Source organism: Felis catus, chromosome D1 (assembly GCF_018350175.1).
Source record: "Felis catus isolate Fca126 chromosome D1, F.catus_Fca126_mat1.0, whole genome shotgun sequence".
NCBI lineage: Eukaryota > Metazoa > Chordata > Mammalia > Carnivora > Felidae > Felis > Felis catus.
The window spans coordinates 23,863,940-23,890,003 of NC_058377.1; the positions used below are offsets into that span (position 1 = coordinate 23,863,940).

Sequence of the window (26,064 nt, forward strand, 5' to 3'; positions counted from 1 at the left end):
TTCTTCTCATAACTAGCACTGATTCAGATGCTTAGCAAATAGTTTATTTCATTAATACAATGGATGCCTTTAGGGCATCAGAGCTTAATAATTCCGATGAACCCTGCTGAGTAGGGCTGAGTGGCCTCACCTGCTCCCTCAGAAAGCCACCCAGTATCGGGCCTTGAAATCAGACCGGGGACCCTTGAGCTGTCTTGTTCTGTCCTTGGGCACCAGCACAACACATCTGGAAACACCGAACCGCACCTCTGCGCAGTGTCTCATAATAATGTTGCCTTCACAATGTTTCAAGGCACACCTCAGTAAGTAACTACTTTGTGAGGGCAGGTAGGAGAGAAAGCCTGGTTCCCTTTGCCTTTGAGGGCCAGGCCCAGAGTCAGGCCACCGGTATGGGACAGCGCAGTGGCCTCTTGGCCTCTTGTCCAGAGCCCGTGTCACAGGCTCGGGATGAAGAGCTGCACAGGGTGCAATGGACACTCAACAGTACTGACAGGCTGACGGACTGGCTCTTCATGGCAGATGCACCATGGGAAGAGTCATGGCCAATGTGCCCCATGATTTAAGGCTGCCCTGGGGGAGCACCCAGGCTACTCCCAGGCACTGGTACCGTCCTTACTATAATGGAGCTGCTATCTTTTCTTTATGATGCCTCAGTTACAAGAGAGCCTCAGTCAAGGGCAGTGTGTGTGTGTGTGTGTGTGTGTGTGTGTGTGTGTGTGTTTCACCAGCCTCTGCACAGAGAACTCTGTGCCTTAGTTGGAACCAGCTGTTACTATTTCACCAGCACCTCTGTCCGAGCTCCTCAGACATTGCTATCCTGCCTCACGGTGGAGGTACTCAGCCCATCACGCTCCATGGGATGACGCAGGAAATACCCCCGAGGGCCCACTGCACCTGGCACCCTCTAAGAGTAAGTTCCTCAGAGGGAGGAACCCAGGGGGAGACACAGGAGGGGCGGTGAGAGAACCACAGGGCCTGGATTAGGAAGTCCTGGGTTTTCCTCTTACCTTCCACACCTACCACCCGTATGACCTAAAAGAGGCCACTTAACATCACTCGGTATCGTTTTTCTTATTTTTCAAGGTGAGGGTAAGAGTCGACCCTAATAAATGTGAAAGGGTTTTGGAAAGCATAAAGTGCTATATAAACGCAAGGAGGGATTAAATTATCACCTCTTCCCCAAGGATTACTTTTGTGCTCACAGGTATTCTAGTTGCAGAATGAAATAATAATGATAGGTAGAGTGTGTTCTCTGATAAAGCACTTTCACAGCTTGGCAAGTGACATCCCAGGCACAGAAGGTAGAATGATCCAGAACCACTGGTCAAGTGCCGACCACGTGCCCAAGTCAGACAGAGGCCCTGCACAGACTGAGGTCAACAGGACCCAGTCCCCGCCTTCCAGAAACTCACAGTCTAGAAGGGAAGGCAGATAAGAAAAAGCCACGTTAATATATTATTACAAGCACTACAAGGGGTTGGCACAGAAGGCTGTGGAAGGAAGAAGAGCGAGCACGTGAGTTGGCTTGTGAGGGGAGAGGTAAGGAAACTTCCTCCAGGAAGGAAAGTGAGAAGATCCTCAGGGTAGAAGGTAGCTGGACCAACACGGCGGAGAGCTGACATCCTTCCAGAGGAAAAAAAGGACGGATGAGCAAGCCAGGACGTGTGAGGGAGCAGAGCATACCCTTGACAGCAGCAGCTCGGTTCGGCTGGAGGGAAGGGTGTGTGTAAGAGAGGAGGAGAGAGGCCAGACATCTGGCCTGAAGATCCTTCTCCTGAAGATGCTGGGATGGCTGTTCAAGCAAGAGACAACCATCCAAGACAGAGCCCTCTGTGTCCCTGACATCTGGCACATTGGCTCTCTTCATGGTTACGCTGATGAATGGAAACTTCCAAACCTTCTTGTGTACAGGAGTGTGCCTTCATGGTCCCCATCTGGCTGAGGGAGAGTTAAAGCAGTTGTTCTGAATCCTAGAGTCTTACGGTCTCCACAAGACTAAAATGCCTGTCTTCTACACACATCTCAGCTTGCTCAATCTTTCCACCTGTCTGTCCCTCCTCGCTAGACTGACAGCCACAGCCAGCTGTGCTCCCCTCCCCCTTCTTCTCTTCTATCACTACGCGCTCCGTCCGGGAATGTGCACAACAAGCACACAGAAGCCAGCAGGGAAGTTGAGGGTGTCTTTAAATCTGGCCCTGCGCCTGGGTGGCGCAGTCGGTTAAGCGTCCAACTTCAGCCAGGTCACGATCCTGCGGTCCGGGAGTTCGAGCCCCGCGTCAGGCTCTGGGCTGATGGCTCAGAGCCTGGAGCCTGTTTCCGATTCTGTGTCTCCCTCTCTCTCTGCCCCTCCCCCGTTCATGCTCTGTCTCTCTCTGTCCCAAAAATAAATAAACGTTGAAAAAAAATTAAAAAAAATAAAAATAAAAATAAATCTGGCCCTGGTTCCACCTCTCTCTCTCCTCTCCATTGCTGCATTCATCGGCTCCTGCATTTGGTTTCCCATTGGTGATCTGGGCTGAATAAAGAGGCCCAGAGGCCTGGTGATGAGAACATCTTTTTTTATGAATTGAAAAATAAAATGACAGTACACAGCTCGTAGATCCCAGTTCACAATGAAGAGAATAGCAATGTCTGTGGTTGTATTGACCTTGAAGATTTTTAAAAAACAGAACGAGAATTCTCGGGGTGCATTATTATATACATTGCGAATCTCTTCACTGTGCAAAGCAGAAAATCCATCCTTTATGGACATGAGCATCTCTGGTGCACAGCGTCGACCTAAAATAAACATTCTAGTGTGCAGGTGGAAGAAAATCTATGGTGGCTCTTAACCACATTCTTGCCTGTCAGCACAGATGATCACGTTGCCCTCCTGGGCTCTCCCCAGGTGGGACAAGGCAGCGAGTCACGTGGAGAGGACTGACCCACATTCTTCTCCGTCGTGAGGAAAGCAGTGACGTCAGTGACAGACTGGCAAAGCCATCATGCTCCAAACTGTATGTGCTGGCCTTACCTCTTGTTTGATGTGGACCCGTGGTCGTTCCCGAGTCCATTCTCACTGTATATGTCATCCTATGATAACGTGACATCAAAATTCTTTGAGGCAGCTCCCATGAGTCACCTTACCTCCTCTGGTTAAATTGGAGCACTGGTACAGCTCAAGTGAATATAAACAATATTCACAGGGAGGGGAGGCCCAGGTGGGGTGGGGCAGGCAGGGTGGAGTCGGGATGCAGGTGATTTCTGTACCGGAAACGCCCCTTCCAGATACTGGTTTTCTTTCTCTGGACAAGTCTCTACTAAGCAGCTGTTTTTCAAACATCTCAATGATTACTGAGAGGGAGGTTGTGACCTCCATGCCCCATGCACTTGGTGCCACGTGAGCGTTGAAATACTCTGAGTACTGATTCCATAAAAAGGGGCAAACTGGCCTGGTACAAAGGGCATTCCTACTTTCACAGGAAAATTTTCTTTTTTTCAGTCCATATGGTTGCAACCGTCCTTAGGAATGATACCAGCATCCCTGCCCTGACTGTGCGAACATTTAAGGCAGACGACGTAACATAAAAAGAAGATAATTTTACTGAAAACATGCAGCAGTACATATATTTTCACTTTCCTTGGCAAGAATTCGGTGGTATGGATCTTAGAAAATAAATAACTGCTGATGATGAGAGGGAAACGCAGATTTCCTTTTTTTTTTGATTTTTTAATGTTTATTTATTTATTTTTGAAAGAGAAAAAGGAAGAGCGAGAGAGCAGGAGGAGGGGCAGAGAGAGAGGGAGATGGAGAATCCCAAGCAGGCTCTGCTCTGTCAGTGAGAAGCCCAATGCGGGGCTCGAACTCACCAACAGTGAGATCATGACCTGAGCCGAAATTAAGAGTCTGACGCTCAACCGGCTGAGCCACCCAGGCCGTCCCAAGATTACCTCATATTATTAGCAGGAGAACAGGGGAGGGAAATAGTAAGGTTTTCCGGATGGTATTTGAGTCTGGTCAGCTCAGCATTTAGTTGTTTTTACTACAAAGTACGGACTTTTATCTGTGAGTAACTCTGCCCTGGTTCGATGAAGAGAAAACCCAAAGCAAAGCTCATGGCCGGAGCAAGGGGCATCCACGTGGAACTGGAGGCCTGGTAACAGCTGACAATGCACTGCCGGTGTGATCCGTGTGTCCCACTGAAACGCTCAGACTGTGGCATGAAAAGAAGAAATGTTACGTCTTGCACGCAGCGATCTGCCTCACATTCCTCCTCTGTATTCCTCTGACTCGGTCTTAAAGGGGCTTCGAAAACGTCAAGGAACTTTTGTGTTTTGCTGGTTTATCTTAAGCGTCTATCTTAAACTAATACTATGATCTCGAGCATGGCCTAGGTGGATGCGTGCCGTCTCGGAAATGATTGCTGACATCAGGTAAGATGTACCTGCCGGAACCAAAGTGCGGAGAACTGAGCCTGAACGGCATTCAGACCCTCTGACGTTCCAGGAGTCTTTTCTATTTCTCCCTAACGACCATTATTAATCATTTCAGAACCATGTGGTCTCCTGACATTTTTACGATCCTGGACTTGACAGAAAGGAGGGTTTTGATGTCCTGGAATGCCTTTTCATGCAGAGTAGCTCCGCTCTGACGGCACAGAACTAACACCAGGCGAACCTCTCCCTGAGCAGAATGGGATTTAATCTTTCTTTCTCTCTTTCTTTCTTTCTTTCTTTCTTTCTTTCTTTCTTTCTTTCTTTCTTTCTTTCTTTTAAAGCCACTGGAAGAAAGTTAGGTGATGATGGGCTCTTGTTAAGAAATCAGCATTTGGCTTTCCAAATGTTCAGCTAAACTGGAGCCGGGTTGTGAAAGTAAGAACAGCTGCCAGCCACGGAGCAGAGCTTCTCAAATTCTTACTCAGCTTCTGTCCTGGGGGAGAGCTCTCCTTCCACTTGGGCCAACTCTTCTTTCCAAGCCCTGCAAGTTAGGAGGGCGGGGGACCTTTGGCCGGGCCAGGGGTTCTGCAGCATACCGCCAAGTCACATGGCTGTGCAGGTACCGGTGCGAAGGGGATTCCTCCCGAAGAGGTGGGCGGGGCGGGAGGTGGGGGGGATTCGGGGTGCACATACCAGTGTCTGAATGGCCGTCCTATCACTCGCCAGTAGGGAGAGGCAAGGTTATGGGACGTGTGGGCAAGTTAAGGCATCTAAGCCTCATAATCTAATCTAATCGAAGCCTCGGGAATCTAATCCCTGCTTTACCGGGGTGCTAGGAGGATGATACAGGGAAATGCATGCAAATCTTAGCAAATTTAGCTCTAGGTCTCAATGACGCCTCCCCATGGCTCGCTCCAAGGCAGCAACCACGAGGCATTAGTAATGGAGAGAAGAGACACGCTCTGAGGCCGGCATCTGGAGCCCGTTACACAATTTGATTCTTTCCTATTCTCACCATTTCCCCTCTCCCCCATTCAGCTTTCCATCGAGGGATCCCATAGTCCTAATGAAGGTCATGTTTATGAAAGTAGAAAGGGGAGCAGGTGGCCAGACATAAGTAGAGCCAACAGCACGTACCCCATTGGTATAACATCTTTTTCTACGGGGAGGGGAACCATCTCCACGACTCTCAGCAAATTCTCAGAGTATACGGTTCTAGTTTTCCTCGCTGACCCGTGCAGTTTGCAATGAGGTTTTGCCAACTCTGGGCAAAAAGTTTTCTCTGGTGTGAGATGCTCGAGTCGTCACCTGCCATGACTACACCGATAACATGGACAGAGCGATCCTACCTTCTCACCAACCCCACTACACACGCCCTCCCCACCCCACCCCGGCTCCCAGGAAGACAGACAGTGTGACAGCATGGACAGACTGGGCCTGAGGCAAGTCTCCTTGCTAGTGAGAAAGCTGAATCAGGTGTAGAAGGCCGCTTGGGTTTAAGCAAACTTCATCTAAAATCCTACCAGCAACCAAACTTGATAGCTACCAAACAAGCAACATAAACGGCCAGTCTACCAGCCACTTGAGCCACACAGAGACCAGGAGAGAGCTGCTCCAGGGATGGCCTCACCCTTCCCTCACCCCGTACCCCACATACACAGACTCCAGGGTCTGACACACATCCTCCTTGGCAATCCTCAAAAGGTGAAAAAGGCAAGCTGCTACCCCCCGCAGGGGAGGCCCCGCTTCCAGTGCCTGCCATCAGGACCTGGCTACCCAGCCTGGTAAGTTGCACTCTGAAACAAACAGCCACTGCCCAGGAAGGTGCGTTTTAATGGTGTCTGTTTCTATCCGGGGATGGAAACAGAGTAGCACCTCTTCAGCCTGCCGGGAGATCAGGAACAATAAGGACGAATTTTCGCAACTGTTTGTTTTGCCTTTTTCAGCAGGAGAGGGGAGCTGTGGGCAGAAATATTGGCTCGGGGGTCATTCAAGGGGCAGACACCTGGAGAGAGGGGCAGTGGACCCAGGCTGGGAGCTGGGGGCAGGGGGGAAACAGAGCTCCTGGCTGCCAGCCGCCCCAGGAGGGGAATGATGCATTCATCACCCACAGGAGGGACACCAGCGTAGGGAAACACCTGCCACGGGGAAATGGACAGCTAGCTGAGGTCCTCTGCTCCTTCTCATCCCTGGGCATTTTTAATTGTACCCACCTACCTTTTTTTTTCAGACATTCCCCTTAGCACTCTGCCCTCACATCCATCAGAAACAGGCAGGAAGGACCCGAGCTTCCCAGGAGAGCTCCTGCCATCCGGAAGGCTTGCTCTTTCCCTCCGTGCCTTTTCCATGCCCCAGCCCCGCCCGTGGTGGGCAAAGGAGGGCCAGGCACCCTGACTAGAGAGCCTGGCTCTTCCTGCTACTAAGGGCCTCCCTGGGCCTCAGCTCAGCTCACTCCTGGGCTTTGTAAGCGCTGCTGCTGCCACCATCAGGCAGATGTAGGAACTGCAGCTCTTTTTATGTCCCCAAACCTTCCAGGGATTTTAGGTCCCCAAACCTCCCGCCAGCTCCTGCCTGATGCGGACCCAAGGGAAGAACAGGCCCAGACCGTGGCCCCTCACACAGGTGCAGAAGGGACCGTGGCCCCTCACACAGCCTTTTCTCTGTAAGAAAAAGGCTTCAGAGGCCAGCTCCCTGCTGAAATGGGACTCCCTGTGAATGTGGAGTAGCATCCTTCAGCCAGGTGTGGAAGAGTCCTAGAGTATGGAGGGTAAAGCCACTGGGAGGTTAACTGGCAACCTCTCTGTCACAAGGGGCAGGCAGGGAGGGCGGCAGTCGCTTCTCCTGTGATACCTGGGATGGGTCTCCAGGAAAAAGCTCTACGTTTCTGTCCCCTGGTTGCCTGCATGATGAGCCAACCTGGCCCCAGTGTCACTCTGAAGCTGTCATAGCTCCCAGCATCGCCAAGGGTGACAGGTGGACTGTCACACTGCACCAGAGCCGAGTCACCTGTGACACTTGCAGGTGACTGACAGAAATGGGAACTGACATGCATTAAAGAACAGAAGGACAGGGCTGGGTTTTTCGCTGAAACTGAGGAGTGGGTGGCTTGCCAGAGGATGTTTCTCTTGGCAGCGTCCCTGGTGACCCAGTGGGCATTCAAGGCCTTACTCGGAGAGGAACAACTTCCCACTCCGAATAGTGGGGATCCTTCCTCTGCCCTCCTGTGGGGGCCTGTCAGCCCCAGCACGTGTGATGTCAGAAACACGGCTTTCTCTTCCTTTTACTGTTTCTCACCATTCAGTCCAATATTTCAACATTTATTCAGAGTCTCCTATGTGCCGAATAGCGTGCCTAGCATCCACATGGGTGGAAGGATAAAAGAAATGGATATTTTAATCACCCAATTCAGAGAATAAAAGTTCCCCACTGCCATTGCCTTGTGTGTATGTGTGTGTGTGTGTGTGTGTGTGTGTGTGTGTGTGTGTGTTAAAACAGCTCCAAAAGGGGGCGCCTGGGTGGCTCAGTCAGTTAAGCGTCCGACTTCTGCTCAGGTCATGATCTCACGGTCCGGGAGTTCGAGTCCCGCGTCGGGCTCTGTGCTGACCGCTCAGAGCCTGGAGCCTGTTTCGGATTCTGTGTCTCCCTCTCTCTCTCTGACCCTCCCCCGTTCATGCTCTGTCTCTCTCTGTCTCAAAAATAAATAAACATTAAAAAAAATTTTTTTTTTAAAAAAACAGCTCCAAAAGGAACTACCCAAGCAACATCTCCTTGACTGCTATTCAACCCAAGAGGCTGGCCTCTTATTCCCCTGGGGAAACCTTGTGCCCTCAAGGTAAAAGCTGAATGCCAGAAGATGAAGGAACCCACTCAGAAAGAGTCGGGAATCAAAAGACAGAGCTGCAGGGCTAGGTCGTGGTTCGAAGGTCAGCTCCCTGATTTTCACCGGAAATCCTTGAAATCCTTCTCTATGCCTCAACATGGAGGATTCCCACAAGTTAGGAGGACCTGTTCCGTCTTGTGCCACAGCCTAGAACCTTCTACGCAATTTTCAGCGTGGGTGACGTGGAGCAGCTTAAGCCTCCCCGCCTCTCGAGAAGCGCCAGGGCAGGCGAAAAAGGGAACCAGAGGAGAGTGACTCTGGTCAAGGGACACGACCTTTCGGAGGGCAGGACAGTGATGACAGCTGCCTCTCGTGCTAGAAGCAGTGCTTGTGAATAGCACTCCACAGCTTGGGAAGCTCGGTATCAACGCTCCTCTTCATCATCCTCATGCAAACATTCTTATTACCACCACCACCACCACCATCCAAAAGGATGTGCCTGGCACGGACAAGAAAATGTGCCGGACAGAGCCATCTGTAACACGTCGTCTATCTTCTAGGAATTCATTAGCCCAAATCAATAAGCTGTGGCTAATAGATAAGATTCAGGGAATTTTGGGGTGGGGGGGGGGATCTGGATGACATCTATTCTAACTCTTTGATCCACTGCTTGGGAAGGGACTCTTCAAGTCTTGGTGGCCCGAATTCTACTCTTAGAATGCTTTCAGCAATGGGAGACTATTCAATAGGCTGGCCTTAGACACTAGAGTTAAATAGCAACCGTCTGAGAAACGTCACTGCCTATTTTTTGCTTCGCCATCGAGCTTGTTCTTAGTCTCCGCTCACTCCTGATGAGAGCAGGCTCAAACACGGAACACATGAGAGGATCTGATGACGTTCTTTACTCTTGAAAGAAAGGTTACTTGGTGGGAGAGACCTGTAAACATCCCTAACGTCTTCTGGGTAGAATCACTTAGCCTGTAACCTTGTTTTCCCCAAAGACAGCACAGCTTCTCTTCAGAAGAGGAAAGAAATCATCAGCAGAAGGTCTCTAGGCATTTCCCCCTTATCTCATTCTTGTTCTTGTCTCCCTACCTGGTTTACCATTCGTCCTCAATGCGGGGCTGGCATGGGGAAATCCCATTCCTCGGTGCGTACACCATCTAACAATCCAGTGTGTCCCCAGCCATCCCAGCTTCCATGTCTCTTTCTTTCTTTCCACATTCTGTATCTAACGCACTGTTCCTAAGTGTGTGTTTACCCAACCTTCTTCTCTGCCTGCCTCCGGAACGGAGACCAACAGTTAAGGTCGGTTCGTCCATACTTACCCTCTTGCTCACTTTTTTCCACCCCTTTGGAGGCTGGCTATGGAGGAAGAGGAACTGGAAAGAGTGAGTATTTTTCCATTCAAGTCCCATATAAGAAACGGGATACCAAGAAAAATAAATCACATGTGGATTCTTCCCCCTTTTTTGTCCATAGGACCCAAGGCGTAGAGAGGAGTACAGACCCAGAGATACTAACAATGTTTCTAAAGACAGATTTAATCCTGATGGTCCATCATCAAACATTTAGCATGGTATTTTTGACAAGCTGACCCTCTCTTTCCCAAGTTTCTTACTACCCTCAGTGCACTCACATTCCAGCCACCCACACTACCCATTGCTTCCGAATATATGACATTCTATCCTGCTTTCTTTCTTTTGCATACACTCTAAGCCACAGCCTGAAATACTCTTCTCTCTCCCCCCAACCCCCCCACCGGGAGGGCTCCCAGACATCCTCTGAAATCGATACAGCCTTTCCTGATGCCCTCGGCCATTTCGGCTGCTCTCAGAATACTCCTGGCAACTCTGAGCCCATCACGTTGTGACCGTGGGTCAAAGTGTCTGCTCCCTGACCCGACTGACCCCACTGGGGCAGAAATACTGTCTGAGGGGTCTTGGAATCAAAAGTCCCTGGCACAGTGCCCACCGCACAGTAGGCCCACGATGCGCGCTGGCCGAGTGGTCAAGGGCTGAGCTTCGGTGTCATAGCGTGCTATCTGATCACAAAGGACGGACTGAGAGAATGTGGCTCTCTGAGACACCAGGCGACATGGAGCCCCTGGGGATAAAGTGTGGAAAGACGAATGCGAGGCTTGGTGGTCACTGTTCCAAGTCGGTGTCAGATTTCAAACTCCTGTCTTCTAGGCATCGGTTAGAAAGACACTGAACTTGCAATAACTGTCCAGGGAACACAGGCCAAGTAAGAAGACCATCTTGATAATTCAGCCTGATAATCACACATCTTTTTCATACTGACAACCCAGCCATGGCAGTTTTGGTTTCAGTTTTCAAAAAAAACAGCCTCAGGTAAAATCTCTGTCACTCTGCCCAGGAGGAAACCAACCCCAGGTGGAAGATTACAGGGGGGATCTCACCTCCCCTTTCAGGAAAAGGAAAAGGAAAAGGGCGGATCTGTCCTAAGTTCTGGACATCGCTACACTTTAGCAATGAGTGGTGTCCGTCTAGGGTGGGGTCACAGATGGGAGGAATCTGGAGAGGGCATGAGAAGACTTCTAGACTGTGGGGCGGGATGGGGGAGGGGAACCTCCCCGGGGCATGCCCGAGGAACCCGGATCTGGCTACTCCCTTGCCTTTATTTCCAGGAAGGAGATGGGGGAGTGTGAACTCTCCCCTCCAAGCCCCAGCAAGGGCTGCAACAGAGTGATTCCGCAGGGAGCACGATTCATCCATGCTGGCCGCTATTTCCATGGGTTTGCCTTGTTACGAGCATACCCAAGAAAAGCTGACATTTATTTAATCCTCGTAGTGGTGTTGACTGTGTACTCACCGAAACATTGTATGCTTGCGGAAGACATTTGTTTCCAAGCAGCTTATGCTAAATTGCAGTGATATAAAGGAAACACTTATCCAATATTGACATTTACTGACTTCTAGAAATGTACAGCCAGAGTACTCATTTTTAAAGTCAGGAGAAGAGAAAAGAGGAAAAGCACAATGTTTGATCCCTAGCTCCTTCAGTGGCTCAGGAGCAAGAAGTTAATTCACGCTCACGTTAAATATGGTGGTGGAGATCCTTACTCTATGGCAACAGCGTGGGTTCTGAGAGCATGTGGAATGTTGAAGCCCTTCTATGCTGAATTCCCAAGCTCTGGCAGAAAGCAGGACACGACATTCTTTGCGTGAATGTGGGAGAAGTATTCCAATGATCTATAAGGTATCTATATTCTTTTTTTTTTTAAGTTTATTTATTTTTGAGAGGGAGAGAGAGAAAGAGTAGGGGAGGGGCAGAGAGGGAGACACAGAATCTGAAGCAGACTCCAGGCTCTGAGCTGTGAGCACAGAACCCAATGCAAGGCTCAAACTCACAAACCAGGAGATCATGACCTGAGCTGATATTAGAGGCGTAACTGACTGAGCCACCCAGGCGCCCCTAGGTATCTGTACTACTGGACGTGCACACCTAACTGTAGTTTCTGGTTTTCCCTAGGGAAAAGAAAGTGATATGCAGTGACATCAGGGACAGCAGTGTGCCTCAATGTAGAGGGCTGTCTGGATCACTCCCCTCGCTGGGAATGAAAACCCTCTCTATTTGGAAAACAGGGTGAAGCTCGTACATTCCAGCACGGGATACTGCCTCACTCCCTGTGGACAGCAGTGACGCGGACGTGAAACCCAAGGGGAACAGACAACACCCGGGGCTGGAGCCCCTACCAGCCCCGGCACCATGAACACTGGGGTGTCCACTGACCTACGGAAAGGCTGGAGCCCCAATCGCTGTGCTGTAAGAACCACCATGAGATCAGGATTATTGGAGTGGTTAAGAGTCCAGCCTGCTCATGATCTTTAGAAGCTTCCCCACTGCTGAATTAGAGCGTCCCTGCTCCCAGGCACAGGTGGGGTACAGGGCCTCACTCTTTCTAGGTTGACCCCTATTAAAAACGCCTGCCCTGGTGTTTCACCTACAAGTTCAGGGTTTTAGAAGGATAAGGCCTGTGGCCTGCGATGATGCCCGCGCCCATGTGCCTCCCTCCCCACCCCTGGTTTACAGGAGACCCTAAAGTGAAATGCTGTTGCCCCCCACCCCAGCCCACTCCTCTAGGCAGGCAATTTTCTTCTCCTTGTTCATGTTTCCAAAACAGTTTATCTTTTTATCTCCTTGGAAGAAAAGTACTCTGCAAATCAAAGGTATCATTAGTATTGTTATTATTTTGCTATTGAAATCTCTTGAATTCACTCTGGATTATTCATGTGCTTTTCTGGGTCTGCAATATAATGCCGCCTAAGTCACCCCCACTGGGCTGAACAAAAAAGAAAAATTGCATCTTCAGGCCTAATCCCCTGCTCCACCCCATCTCCTGCTGGCCCTGGCTCCCACCCACACAGGCACACCAGGGAGAGCGGCTCCTTGGTCCCATGCCTAGCTGGCTGCTGCCATGTTCCAAGGAAGATCCTTCTTTGTAACCCAAGAGGGAGGCCCCACTCCATACTCTGTAAGTGCAGGGTGAAGGCTCTGACCCCACTCGCACCCCTCTTCCCCTGGGGAGTTTCTCTTCCTTCCTCAATAGGTCCGGCTGGCAACAGAAAGCTCCCTGCTGGGCTTTCACAGAGACCACCCCCATGCCCAAGAGAGGCGTCCCAGCTGCCCTCACCCAGAAACTCTGTTAAAGAAGTGGTCCCGCACCCTTGGCAGTTGGGCATTGACCTTCTAGGACAAAAGAAGCTATTCTTCCTCCTCTAGACAAGACGTCATATCACTTGGGGTGCCAGTGGGGGGAGGAGCATCGTGCTTGCTACTTGCCTCATCTTTTGTTATATGACGGTTCTGGGCAAGGGGAAATGTCTGCTAAGTTGTTCACTCCCAGTTTCTTGTTCCAGTGCCTTCTCAGCCTGTACCCCCTATGATCCCTCCATTCTTTCGGCTGCCTCTGATGTGCTCAGGCTATCTTCTGGTGCCCCTCCCCGTTCCCAACGGCGTTTCTTGCAAGTTAAGGCCTCCTTCTTCTCCATGCTTCCTGCCATCCCCTGTGGCTTCCCTCGTCTTAGCCGGCTGTCTCCACTCACAAGCTATGCGCCCCGCGTCTGGTTCAGGCTCTCCTATTCCCTTCGAGAGTCATGTCACCACGAACCTCCCTGCTCCTCTGGTAGACACCTGACAGCTCTTTTGGTGATTCCTGCCAGCAAGTCAGGAGGGCAAGTCACTTAGGGTCTTCCCAATGGGGAGGTGACACCCCAGATTAATCCTCAACTCAGGGACGTCATGGACAGGTAAAGGCGAGTTTTCATTTCCACCCCAACACGTTCAGAGCAGCACAGCACACATGTAAACCCAACAAGAGGTCTGGGCTCTCCAGAGTTAGAACCCTCAGACCCACAAAGTAATTAGGCCGGACCAGACTCCGTGGGAGTGCTAGGCGAAAAGGTCAGCGAGCAGGGAGGAGAACAAGTTTCCAAACAGCGTCTGGGTTCAAGCCACCACCTTTGTGTCCCTGCCCCTTCCCCAGACCGTCTCGGCGTTGAGATGGTCTGGAAGGTAGGGATCTTGAGTCCTGCTAGAACACTAGTCCTCCGTAGCTACTTAAGAGGTGGATGTGTGGGCTGGATGGGGTGGCTCTTGAAGATGAAGGAGGGCACAGAGGGAAATCGTTGTGGGCCAACTTAAATGATAAAGGGAAAAAAATACAGCAAGTTCTAACTTTATGGATGACAAGAGAATCGATTCTTTTTCACCCAGGGGCAGAACATGCCTCGTCTCTGCAGGAGGCAAATTGTGCTGTGACATTATCCCTCTCTGTACAAAGCACGCGGCCCTGACAGCTGATGGAAGAGGCAACCCCAGCAAGAGAGAAACCCACACGCAGCACAGACTGGCAGCTCTCCATTTCTCTGTGGGGGGAGCCAGGCCCACGGACGTTGGCTGGGGCGGAAATGGAGGGATGCCATTTGGCCTTTTACTGCCACCTTAGGAAAGGGAAATGAATATTTAATCTCCATCTACACGAAAAGCCCAAACTTTAAAAGAAGAGGGGATACAGCGCGACACGGACATCAGTTATACTTGAATTCCACTCTCTAAAGGGTTACGGAGAAAAGTAAAGGTGAACCAGGAATGGGCGACTTAGAAGAGAGGGACTCTAGGAGTCTTTCCTTATATGTTTTGGCATCAAAGTCTTCAGAGCACTGTTGGGCGCTCTCCCTCACTGTGCAAACGAAGGCGACGGGAACAGGAAGCACCAGAATTGTGTTTCCAGAAACTCTAACATGACACATAGGCTCCCAGGGTGAGAGGTGCTGGGAAGCAGATGGAGGTGTCACCAGAGTGCCAGAGAAAGACCTAAAAAGAACCCTGGACGTTTGTTTTCTCTGAGGGGGGGGGGCATTCCCGAGTCTCTGCACTTTTGCTCCGAAAGTAGCCCAGGAGGAGGAAGGGTGGGTCAGATGGGTGGCTCAGAGGGGGGGCACGCCAGGCAGGGTGCAACTTCCATCAGGGGGATGTCCGCGGGTGTCACCTACGGCCTGCGGGCTAGTCCCCTCACGACCTCTTGGAAGTAGACACGCTCTGGCTAATAACTTGGTAAATACATGGCACTCTGGAGGTGGGCACAGGATGTGAACTAATCGTGTATGTGCAGAGGGTCAAACAGAATCCCCTGGAGGAGGGGTTCACGATACTCGCAACAGCATCCACATTAAAACACATGTCTACCGATCAAGTCAGAAGGTATATCACAAAAGTCCACAAAAATTGTCCCACTTGGCCCTTAATTCCTGTCATTAGAGGCTGTCTATTCACAAAATGTACAGGGTCCAGGGAGGGGGTATTCTGACCGGCTATGTTCACTTTGTCTCATTGTCTTTCTTTCGGCCCGTTCTGGAGCCCCGTGGGCTAGGTAGGACATCTATCACTTGGGAGGGTGGCCAGTGCTGACCAAGCTCAGAACGCTCAGGAATAAGAAACCAGGCACTGCACGACGCTGTGGTTTCTTCCTAGTGCTCTCAGGGCTAAGGGTAGATGAAACACAGCATTTAACCTCCATAGGTAAATATTTAAAGATTCATATGAGACAGAGAAGAAATAGCTCGGTGCTGAGAAAAGGATAAGAAAAGCAGAAGATGCACACACTGCGATGCTTCAGACAGCCAAAGAGGCACTTAGATACCAAAGGCTTCTTGTGCCAATCTAGAGGGGAATCAGAGCTCAAGCTTTCTAACAACGCGTGGACTGATTAAGACGTGCACTAGTCCCGTGAACATAGGTGGAGGGGTCTGGTGGGCTCCTCCTTTTAGGGATTCTCCATGCAACTTCCTGAGTAAATTGGTAAGAGGCAAAGGAAAACAGGAGTGTGTGTGTGTGTGTGTGTGTGTGTGTGTGTGTGCGCGCGCGCGCCCATAAGCAAGCACAGGGGCATCCAAGAAAGAGGGTAATCTCACAAAATGGTAATAGAACCCAAACTGTTTCTGTACCAGTGTTCTGAGATAGTTCGTATTCATTCAGCCTGAAAACTCTCGGGAAGGCAATTTATCTTCCTGCTGCTGTAGGGAGCCCTGGTGAGATGCACACAACCATATGAATACATGAGTGTGTGCGCCTGTGTGTGTGTATACACATTATAATTACATACAGGGGTGGGCGTATACATACTGTTACGCGGAAAGGCCCCTCAGGGGTAATGAGGATGGCCATAAGCAAAGTTTGACAGGGGGCGAATCTGCAGTGACCACAAGAAGCAGAGGAAGGAGGCGTGGGTCTTTGCTTACATGTGGCTTCTCCCTGACAGGGAGAGAGAAGGAGACATACTGTTTGCTCGCAAAGCCAGCCACCCATGGCGGAGCTCTGTTTTCTTGAAAACTTTTACCCTTCATTTAATCAACAGATGGACGTGCTCTGTTGTGGATTTCTCTGAGAGAGTCCTGTCCCTCTCAGAGCCGTGCTGGCTGGCACAAATGTTGCCTCAGATGGCAGAGGCAGCGTTGGCATTCCAAAAGAGTGGGAAGGAGCCGGTTTACTTATCCCCTTCACACTCAATTCCACAGGTGACTTTTGATGCCTTTGGCTAAGTAGGCACTGGCAATCCCTCCCCAGAGTGCCCTCCCCTCCCTTCAGGAACACCGCCTGGCCCCGAGGCTCCCAGAGGCAGGGAGCCAGCCCAGAGGTAGCAAAGTTCTTTGCAGAAAAGTCCACCAGCTTCTCTGCCCCTGCTAGGCTGCAGAAAGGAAACAATCAGCACCAGGGGCGAAATTTCACTTGAGACCCTGAATCCACGGCTGTGTAGGACTCAGAATTCAGCCTTATTCAGAGGACCCGATGAGATTCAACGAAAACGCTTTACAAGCTTTTCCCAACCGCTGCAAATTACCCCCACGGTGCATTCGGTAATCTGCAGCCGCACACAGTGGCTTTGGAATACACTCAGGCAAGTCAGACCGTATGGGAGCTGAAATATCCACCTTGCACAAAGCCCTCCTTCCCTACCCTCTCCTTCTCCAACCTGAGTCTGGCGGAGACACGGTGCCCAGAAGTTCAGAGCGGCATCGCCACACAGCCACCGCCTAATTAACATACCGGGAGCATAAAGAACTCATTTGCATCGGAGAGTTTGGGCTGGATGTTGACAAGTGAGAGGAGAGAGTCACCCCTCCCACCCCCTGCCTTCCAAAGGAAAATAAACAGTACCATTTTGTTGCATTTGCGAAGGCAAAGGAGCAAGGCCAGCGCATCTCGGACGCGTCCCTCAGTTCCAGTTTCCGAAGCCTGTCCCCCATTCCTGCCCTCAGCCTCCCGCGCCCTGACAACAACCCAGCCGACTTTCTTTGCAACTCCGGCCGCGCGGGGGGTCCTACCTTGACTGAACAGGAAGAAGCACACGAAGAGCAGATCGAGCTGGAAAGGTTTCATTCCTTAGCGCAGCGAGGGGAAGCCGGCGGGGCAACTTGGGTTTGCAGTTAGTTTCTCTTCCCGGGCGGCTCGCCGTGCTCAGCCTCCGCCGCGGTCCTCCAGGGTTCGCGCCAACCATCTGTCTGTCCGCGCGTCCGTGCGTCCGTGCCTCCGCGCGCGCGGCCCCCGGCTCTCCCTGGGCCTCCGGGTCTCCGCAGCCTGCCGAGGCCAGTGGCCGGCTCCTAGCCGCCGCGGGAAGCCGGGATCGTCAGCGACGTCCCCGCTCGGAGCAGATCCATTCTGTGGCTCTCGGCAGCCCGGGCTCACGGCTTCCTCAGGCGGGCTCCTCCCACCGCGAGCTCGCGGGCGGGCGGGCGAGGGAGCCAGTGACGAGTGACAGAAGGGCTCCTTTCACTGAAGCTGGGGCGGGGGGAGAGGGAGGGGAAACAGGTCATAATTAAAGAGGAAACACTTGGAGAAAGGAGATCTATGCGAAGCGGAGGGCGGAGGGGGGAGGCTCTGTTCTTTCTCGCCTTCTCTCCCCACCCCCCTACCCCCCACCCCCGCATTTAGGGGGAAATTCAGCTTTTGTCACCGTTATTGGCCAAAAGGCATCTTGAACAGGGAGCAGGCTGTGACTTTTTGTCCACACCACATAATGTTGTTCAACGGGAGTGAAGTTAAGCATGACTATATGCATGCACACGCATTAAAATATGCATGCCCTGCCTTTTGCACAGGGGACTGGGAACCGGCTGAAAGGGAAAAGGGAAGCCGCGAGGGTTGGAGGGAGCGGGGGGGGGGGGGGGGGATGCATCTTTCCCCAGGAAGGACTTGGCCAGTGTGTGCAGCGGGAGTCTCAGGAGTTGGGGAAGAGATAAGCACGTTTTGCATTTTTTGGAGACTTTCCTAGGAGGGGGAGGTAGGTAATAAAACCTGAACGTGCAAACCTTAGTTTGCTTTGCACTACTCCTGCAAAACAAAAGGAAGGAACGAGAGGGAAATCAAGCAGGTATGTGACACATGCCCATTTATTATTATTATCATCACCGCGGTTTGTGCATTTCCTAAAAAGGAGACGGGAGCCCGTCTTGGCATTTGCAGCCTCTCCTCTAATAAGCACTCCATCACTCCGAGAGTGTCTTTTCTCCAAGAGGTGCTGTGAATCCTGTTGCGAAGGAGAGGCCAAGGTCATAGGCAACTGCCTCCCAAGAACCTTCAGGTCTTTTTTACCTGCCGTGAAACCTACACTCAAATCAAATTCCATGTCTTGGGTGATAACAAAGTGAATTTACCTAGGCCTATTTTCTTGGTGGACATTTAGATATACCTGGGGTACACGGGCACCGAGGGAAATAAAACCTAGGGCACAGACCATGTCTTCGAGAGCTCACGGTGGAAGCAGAGGATGTACAGAAGATACAAACTATAAGGATGGTTACAACCAAGTCTAATATGCAGCATTGCATGGAAGAAGGCGGGGGGGGGGGGGGGGGGTAAAGAGTAAGGAGAGAAAAATGAAAGATGTTCTCTTGATGTGTGCCTTTCAGTATAAAACCAAGCATTACTTTCTTCAGTCTCTGGACCTTGGGGAGGCCTTCTGGGAAACTCTTAGCCTTCCTTCCATCAGTGTTACATACTTGGGGGATTTTGCTGACTTCAAGGCACATTCCAACTCCAAGTTTCCATATGGATGTTAACTTTAAAAATGTATCCCTTGGTATTGGTGAACAAGAGGAATAGGGCCCCAAGAGAAAGTGTGTGCTGGTAAGAGCTTACATCTGGTAGTTGACATCAAAGATCTACAAATTAGTAGGTGTCTGCTTTGTTGACTTTTCTATTCTTAACTTAATAGTTTATTTAACTGCATCCCTTAGAGGCTGTTAAACATATCAAAGGGAAATTTGTAAGCAAGCTTTGGGGGAAAAAAAAAGAAATGCTGAGCAACAGAAACTCAGAGGTCCCCAAAGAGGCACCCTAACAGCTAAATTAGCAAACAAGGTACGGAAACAAAGTGTCAGCACAGCCTTAGCGCGCCAACCTGATGACAGACCACGCAGTGAAACAGAACAGGCAAACCTAGCACATAAACAAGATGAATGATAATTCTAAACAACCTATGCCAGACAACATACTAAGAGGGAGCACATGGCATGAGTTTTCCATGAAATCTACTGGGTGCGGGGAGAAATGTTCAGGTGTGGGCACCATTCCTAAGGCAAGCCTTGCAGTGAGTAAGACGGATAACATTAGAATGTAGATTGTACCTCACAAAGCAACGTTGGGTGTTTTAACTAACATTTATCCCTTAAGCTGCTGCTTCATGTTGACTGTTAATTCCTAAGTGGCCTGGGGCCCAGATTTGCTTAATTCGGCCCCCAGGGAAATATTACAAAGCCGGGGTCAGGAAGCTAGCGAACTGTGCAATACAAGAAAATCAGGCTCACACACACACACACACACACACACACTCACGCTCAGCCTTGGACAGGAGATGGATGGTAGGAATCTGAGGTTGGAAGGACCTTGTTTCGCTCTCCCACTGGTCCCTGAGACTGGCCTCGTGACCCTCAAACTGGCTCTGATCTCCCTGGCCAGCTGGGCCTGTTCCCTTCTCCGCCTACCCCACCCCCCCACCCCCTTCTCCCCGCAGCCTCCGGTCTCCGGCAGAAAGGGGGGGGAAAAAAAAAAAAAAAGCTTGGATTAAGTGGTGAGCTGCCTGCCTCTAAAACGACCGGGAGGCGTTTCAAGCCTGAGTGCCGGAAAAACCACGGCAATCTTCGGCAGCCACCACGTGGGGCAGCGAGAACGACAGCGGTACCTGCAGGACCCACAGCCGGCCGGGCTCTGGCGCCAGCCTCGACGGCGGCCCGGCCATCTCCGCCCGGCGGGTCCTTGGCCTCACCTCCTCCGGGGGTTCGGTTAACCTCCTGGCGCTGCAAGGTGCCTGCGCGCAGTTCGCGGGCGAGGCGGGTGGCGGGAGGCGGGAGGCGCGGACGGCTCCACCTGATGGAGAAGAGTGGAGAGTCTTAGACCTCGGCGTGCACGGCGCGGCGCGGCGAGGCGAGGCGAGGGGAGGGGAGGAGAGGAGAGGGGAGGGACATGGAGGGGAGGGAAAGAGGAAGACCGCCTCCCCACCCCCATCCCACCGTGGGAGCCTGCGCGTCCAGAGCCCGGGACGGGAGGCGCTGGGGCTCTGGGCACGGCCCGTGGACGTGACAGCCCTAAAGAGACAGCAGAAAACCAACACTTGGAAAACTGCCCGAATTCTTGTTCTGTGCACATGCCGGCTCCAGGTCTCTGATGCGCCCACAGCGCAAGCCGTGGTCCCTCACCAGCAGGTGGCATCCTCTCCAGCATTTCTTGTCCTGGACCATAGCCCAGGAGGCCGAGTTCATCAATCCCCAGCCCCCTTCTCCAGGGCCTTCAGTGCCCAGTCCTGTGTCCTTTGAACCACCCGGCTCTGGCGTGCGTTACATACGCGGAGGCCGGAGCCCACAGAGAATAGGGCTGGCTCCAAATTCTGCTGCTCGCTGGCCAAGAAGCTTCAGAAGGGCCAAGTCTCCGCAGGACTGCTTCCAAGCCCTGCTCTCCTGGCAGCAAGCGTGCCCCTAGAGTTTTCTGAGGTCTGGGACAAAGAGACCAGGCGGGAGGGGTCCAGGTGCAGCGCTGTGGGGATACTGCCTCTCAATACCCTGAGCGGCCGAGTTCCCACAGACCATGCAGACCCTAGCTCATTGTTACTTTCCAGTGACTGTTCCTTGATGTTAGTGCGATGTCTGGAATATTTATTATTTCCTCCATTTGTGCAAAGGCCTGTTTGGGTACTTAATAACGACGTGTCGAATGAATACATGAATTCCTGTTCTTGGAAAGTTTGTCCTCCAATTGGGGAAAAGTAAACACATGGGGAAAAAATAGGAAACATCTCATCGGCTCTTCAATAAGATAGAAATTGCCCTGGAGGTTGTCAGGCTGGATCCTTTCTGGATGAGTCTGTCTAGGCCCACTTGCCTGGGGCAGTACAGGAAACTGCCCAGCTGAGTTGTAGCCCAGAGCCCCAACCTTTGGTCCTGTGTTTGCACTGCCCTGCCCTCGGGGCTCCCCTGCACCGCTCCTGATGGCCGGACACCCTCTCCCTGTCTTCTTGTGTTCCCAAGGGGTCACCACCCTGGATAAAGAGAGGAAGAGGGAGAGGCTGTTTTATGAGACAGGCAGTCATCACGAGTGGAGCATTTCCTGTTTAATGCCTCTTCACAATATTTGTTGCACAGATACATTATAAACCACATTTCCTTTTGTTTTTCATATATCCTGCCAGTGCTGGCTAATACCCTCTTGTCCAGGGATTTAAACACATCTTGAACAGGCCCCTCCAGGGAGTTTAGGGTAATCTGACTCTCTGTCCCAGGTAAGTCAATAAGGCTCAAAGCCACATATACCTCCAGAGACCAAATGGTCTTCAGGGGTCCTCCCTGGGTGGCAGCCTGTCTGGCCTGGACAGTCACAACCTTCTAGCTGATTTCTTTTTCATTATCTGAGCCAAATTTCTTGATTATATCTACGGAGGTGAATTATAAGACGGTGAGCTGTGCTTCCGTGCTGAGTCCGTAGTGCAGAAGGGCCCCAAAGACCAGGTTTCCAGCTGCCAGGAGCATCTCTCAAAGGGCAGGATGAGTCTGTCCCCCTGATTCACCTAAGACCAAGCTTAAGTGAGGGGATCAGGGTGAGTCTATTGACCTGGGCTCTGGCCGGGACACCCCAAACTTGTGTAGCTCCTTAATGAACTGGGACATGTCTTTCTTCATCTGTGAAAATGACTGGTTTGGGACAATGACTCTCCAGGATCCCTCCCAGTCCTGAAACTCTGGTGCCTATCCTCCAGAGGTTACACCGCTCAGCCTGGAGAGATTTGGAGCCCCTTCCGCAGGGCTCCGCATGTCAGGGCAGGTGATTGTGAGTGACTGATGGGAAAACAAGTTGGGCAGCCCTGGAATCTGCATAGCCCCCTCCACTCTCACTGGTCACAGTTTTTCCCCAAGCTGTTCCACGCTCCTACTCTGAATGCTCTCCATCTTTCCCCAACCTGCTCAACTTGTGGCTTCCCTCCTCCACTTATTTTCCCCGGAACCACGCCTGGATCCTGAGATCCAGAACAGCTTTCTTGAGCATACATTCTATAACTGCATTGAGGCAGACCTTTTATTAAAGCAAGGGAATGCGCATACTGGGGTGGCTAGCTCCAGAGACTCCCTTGGAAGGCAACAAGGACCACGGCACCTTGTATGTTCACTCCATCTCAATACGAATCATCCTTGCCAGGAAAATGTGCCTGCTTGTGAATCTTCCTCGCGATCAGACGCAGGGCTTCCTCGGTTCACAGGGGTGCACCAGCTCTCGCCCTGGTGGGTGGTAGGCACTCAGTACATAATGTTGAATGAATGGTAAAGTTTTACCCAGTGCCCCACATCCCATTTCCTGTTTTCGGAATCCAATTTAACTTCTTCTTCGCTGTGTTATTAAACCATTGTCAAACATCTGGCATGTGCCTGCCACTGCTCTGGCTGTATTTTATGGGGATGGGTAATGAATTGAGCCTATATATAGTTTGCAAAATGTGGAACACACTTTAAGATGCATAGCACTATAGAAATGAAAGATATTTTTATCTCTCCAGCATCATTCTGCACAAGGAGACAATTCTCTGGCAGCCCTGTTTAAGAACAATAGACCTGGTTAGCCTTGACACACTCATGCATGCAGGGCACTGGGTATTCAATTCACATGGGAGCAGCATTCTCTCTCTCAGCAAAGGCCTGGAGAGGATAATTTACAGGGAAGAAAATATATGAGAAACGTTATGAAAGGAGGTGACAGTTCCCTCATGCCTTGTCTCAGCGTTGGCCGAGTGCATAGGCCAGGACCTCTGTCCAGACTCTGGGGAAGGTACCGAAGACAAGTCTCAGCAACCCTCTTCAGGGCTTGCAACAAGCCTTGTGTCATTTCAGAATACGCCATGTGCTTTTTGTGTACAGGAATAGGCTAATTGTGGAAGTATGGGAAGACAAAGTGAAATTCCAGTTTATGACTCATTGGTGATATTCAAAGTCTTTGAAATTATACTGTGTTTATTCTTTTTCTCCATTATTCTTTTTCATAACCAACTCCCCCCCGACACAAACACTGATGTGATATATTAGTGAACCTTCACAGCATCCAAGGGAACAGCTGTACCTCCCTCGAAACCTCTTATAGCTTCCTTCCTAGGTGACAAGTTTAACTTTTGCTTATTGTGTGTGGTATTTTTCCTTCCTTCTGTGTTTTCTCCCTTTATCTCTGCCTCCCTCCCTTCTTTTCTTCCTTCCTTCTATCTATATAAAAAAATCTATCAATAGATAGATATAAGAATTATACATCCATCTTTATAAAGTTATATAAGTTCATGTGTGTTCAAACTTTACACACACACACACACACACACACCCCTTTTCTATTTAAATGCTAGCAATGGACCTCCTACCCAATATTCTGAGCTCAGGAGCCCTAGGCCCAGTTTTCTTCATCTCTGTCTGAAACCCCAGCCTCCTCAATTCATTGCCCAGTCTCACCCACTGTTGTACCACATGAGTCCGTTTGAAACTCAGTTCTGCGATATCTTCCCCTGCTTAAAAATGTGGGTGTTCCCTATGATAGAATATAAACTTTCTGTCATGTTATATACATGGGTTTGTCAAGCAAACATGCCTTTTCTGCCTCATCGCCAGCCCCCTCCTTCACAACCCACCCTTAAAGCCAAATTACTCTTCATGGGTTAGAGACACTTTTCCTTTTCCACACCTTTCTCATACTATTTCCTCTCCTGGCACTATTTTCTGCCTTTACTCGTTCTTTTGCCTATGAACAGGTGCGCATTGCTCAAGAACCAGCCGGGCTATCATCCCATGAGAACCTTGCTTCCCTCTTCCTCCCTTCAGTCAAAAAAAAATGAACAGCTTATTCATCTAAGTTACCACAGCATTTATGAGCTTTTATTATGTGACTATTAATTGTTATAATTACTGATTTACATGTTTACCTTCTATCCTGTACGTGAGATCTTCAAGGTCAAGGACCACTTTATGGAATTTATCTTTGCAGAGCGTATTGGTCGATGCCTGGCATATAGTAATTATTTGCTAAATGGTGCCTAAACAAAATACACTTAGGCTGAAAAAGTCTTGCTGTCCTTCCTGTGACTCTCCAGTCTCAGGCTTGAGATTTTCCTTCTTCATCATCTGATGCTTTTAGATGCAAGGAGATCCAGGAAATTCCATATCAATCATCTGGAACTAGGCACATCTGAAAAACTGGAAAGGAAGATTTCTGAGTACACATTTTGAACCCAAGTGTCAGACAGATAGGGGAAGTGGTGCCATTATTCTATATAAGACACAGCCCAACTCTCGCTCTTTTTTTTTTTTAAGTTTATTTATTTATTTTGAGAGAGAGAGAGTGCGCGAGTGAGCAGGGTAGGGGCAGAGAGGGATGGAGAGAGAGAGAATCCCAAGCTGGAACCTGACATGGGGCTCGATCTCATGAACCATCACGACCTGAGCTGAAATCAAGAGTTGGAGGCTTAACCAACTGAGCCACCCAGGCGCCCCCCCCACCCCAACTCTAGCTCTTGTATTAAAGGAATAGTTAGAAACCCTGGTTATTCAGATTGCTTAACAGCATGGGCCCAAACAGGAGGAGAAGCTAGCCCACTCTGCAACAATTAATTATATGGATACAGATTCAACGTAAGTGAGGAAAGCCAGCATCACTTTCCCCAAACTCCATCCGGTTTGGATTGAGTTGATTGTTCAGTGTTGTTTTTCTTCCTGTTGTCTGTATCTCTTTTCCGTTTTTGTTTTGTTTTGTTTTGTGTTTTGCTGCTATCTCAGAGTGTGAGCGGGCTAAGGTAAAAACTCCTTCTCCACCTTCCTTTGTTGTGCCAGCCCAGTTCGGTCCCCTTGATTTTCTTTAATCATATGGAAACGGAGACAATGGTATGATGCAGTGGTTCTCAGTGTGGGGTTCCTCGGCCAGGAGCATCAGCCTCCCACGAGGACTTGTAAGAAATGCAAGTCCTTATGTCCCGCCCCAGACGTCCAGAATTACAATGCCTGGTGTGGGGCCCAGCCCCCCGTGTTTTAACAAGCCTTCTGATAATTCTGAGGCCTGCTAATGTTTGAGAAGCACTATTAGAACTTCCAAGGACCATCACCCAGCCTCAACAATGATCAAGCCATGGCCAATTCTGTTTCATCTATCCCTCCCTGCTTCCTCCCATCTCACTGGATTATTTTGAAGCAAATTCAGACGTCGCATCCTTTCATCCGTAAGTATTTCACGATGTGATAAGGGACTTTAATGTGGATGAAAATAATACTTTATAGTATACATTTGTTAGATATCTGAGCCAGACCATTCATCTTGAGGCAATTCATCCTTAAAATACATTCCACAGCCTTTGTATGGTGGTTTTTGGCCCAAAAAGACAGCTCAACTAGATAAGACAGAGAAATGTCTTTTTTTTTTTTTTTTTTTTGCCTTTTTGGATTAAGAATTATTATTCAGAAAATGATGAGTCTGGTCATTATGATGGCGATGAAAAATTAACGTCAAAGAAGCAAGCCCCATTTGAGGATCCTAATGAAATGATGCACGTCTTCACCTTGAAAGAGGCTGACCCCTTACAGTTTATAAAAGTTTCAGGCTACGTCTTACTCATGGGGTAGAGGGTCTGATTGTTTTCCCAGAATCGTGATAGAGTCCCAATTTTTCTCCATACTCTTTTGCCTGACCTATGGTTCTTTCTCTTGCATTTGGTTCTCTATGGTTCCTTCACTTGCATTTGCATGAAAATGGGCCAGAGTCAAGATACAACCAGTGACCAGGACCTGATATTCCCTGAAAAGTACAAG

General features: G+C 50.2%; 1 protein-coding gene and 1 long non-coding RNA gene across 6 annotated transcripts in view; one reads left to right on the forward strand and one right to left on the reverse strand.

Moving 5' to 3' along the window:
- The window catches only part of KIRREL3 (kirre like nephrin family adhesion molecule 3), a 553,211-nt gene extending 533,057 nt beyond the window's left edge, over positions 1-20,154 (reverse strand). Inside the window, exons 1-2 of one of the 5 annotated variants that reach the window (XM_023239293.2) lie at positions 20,022-20,154; positions 17,083-17,536 (exon numbers count right to left, since the gene is read on the reverse strand). In XM_023239293.2, the coding sequence (XP_023095061.1) occupies positions 17,083-17,137 (55 nt within the window). In that variant the 5' untranslated portion in view covers positions 17,138-17,536; positions 20,022-20,154. Of the gene's footprint in view, positions 1-17,082; positions 17,537-19,937 lie in introns of all 5 variants that reach the window. The other 4 variants (XM_023239292.2, XM_023239294.2, XM_023239295.2 and 1 more) reach the window with 4 other exon arrangements.
- On the forward strand, positions 11,196-12,478 carry LOC109491882. The gene is made up of 2 exons (XR_002145454.2): positions 11,196-11,458; positions 11,732-12,478. It is a non-coding gene; the product is annotated as an uncharacterized LOC109491882 (long non-coding RNA).
- Positions 20,155-26,064: the final 5,910 nt, after the last annotated feature.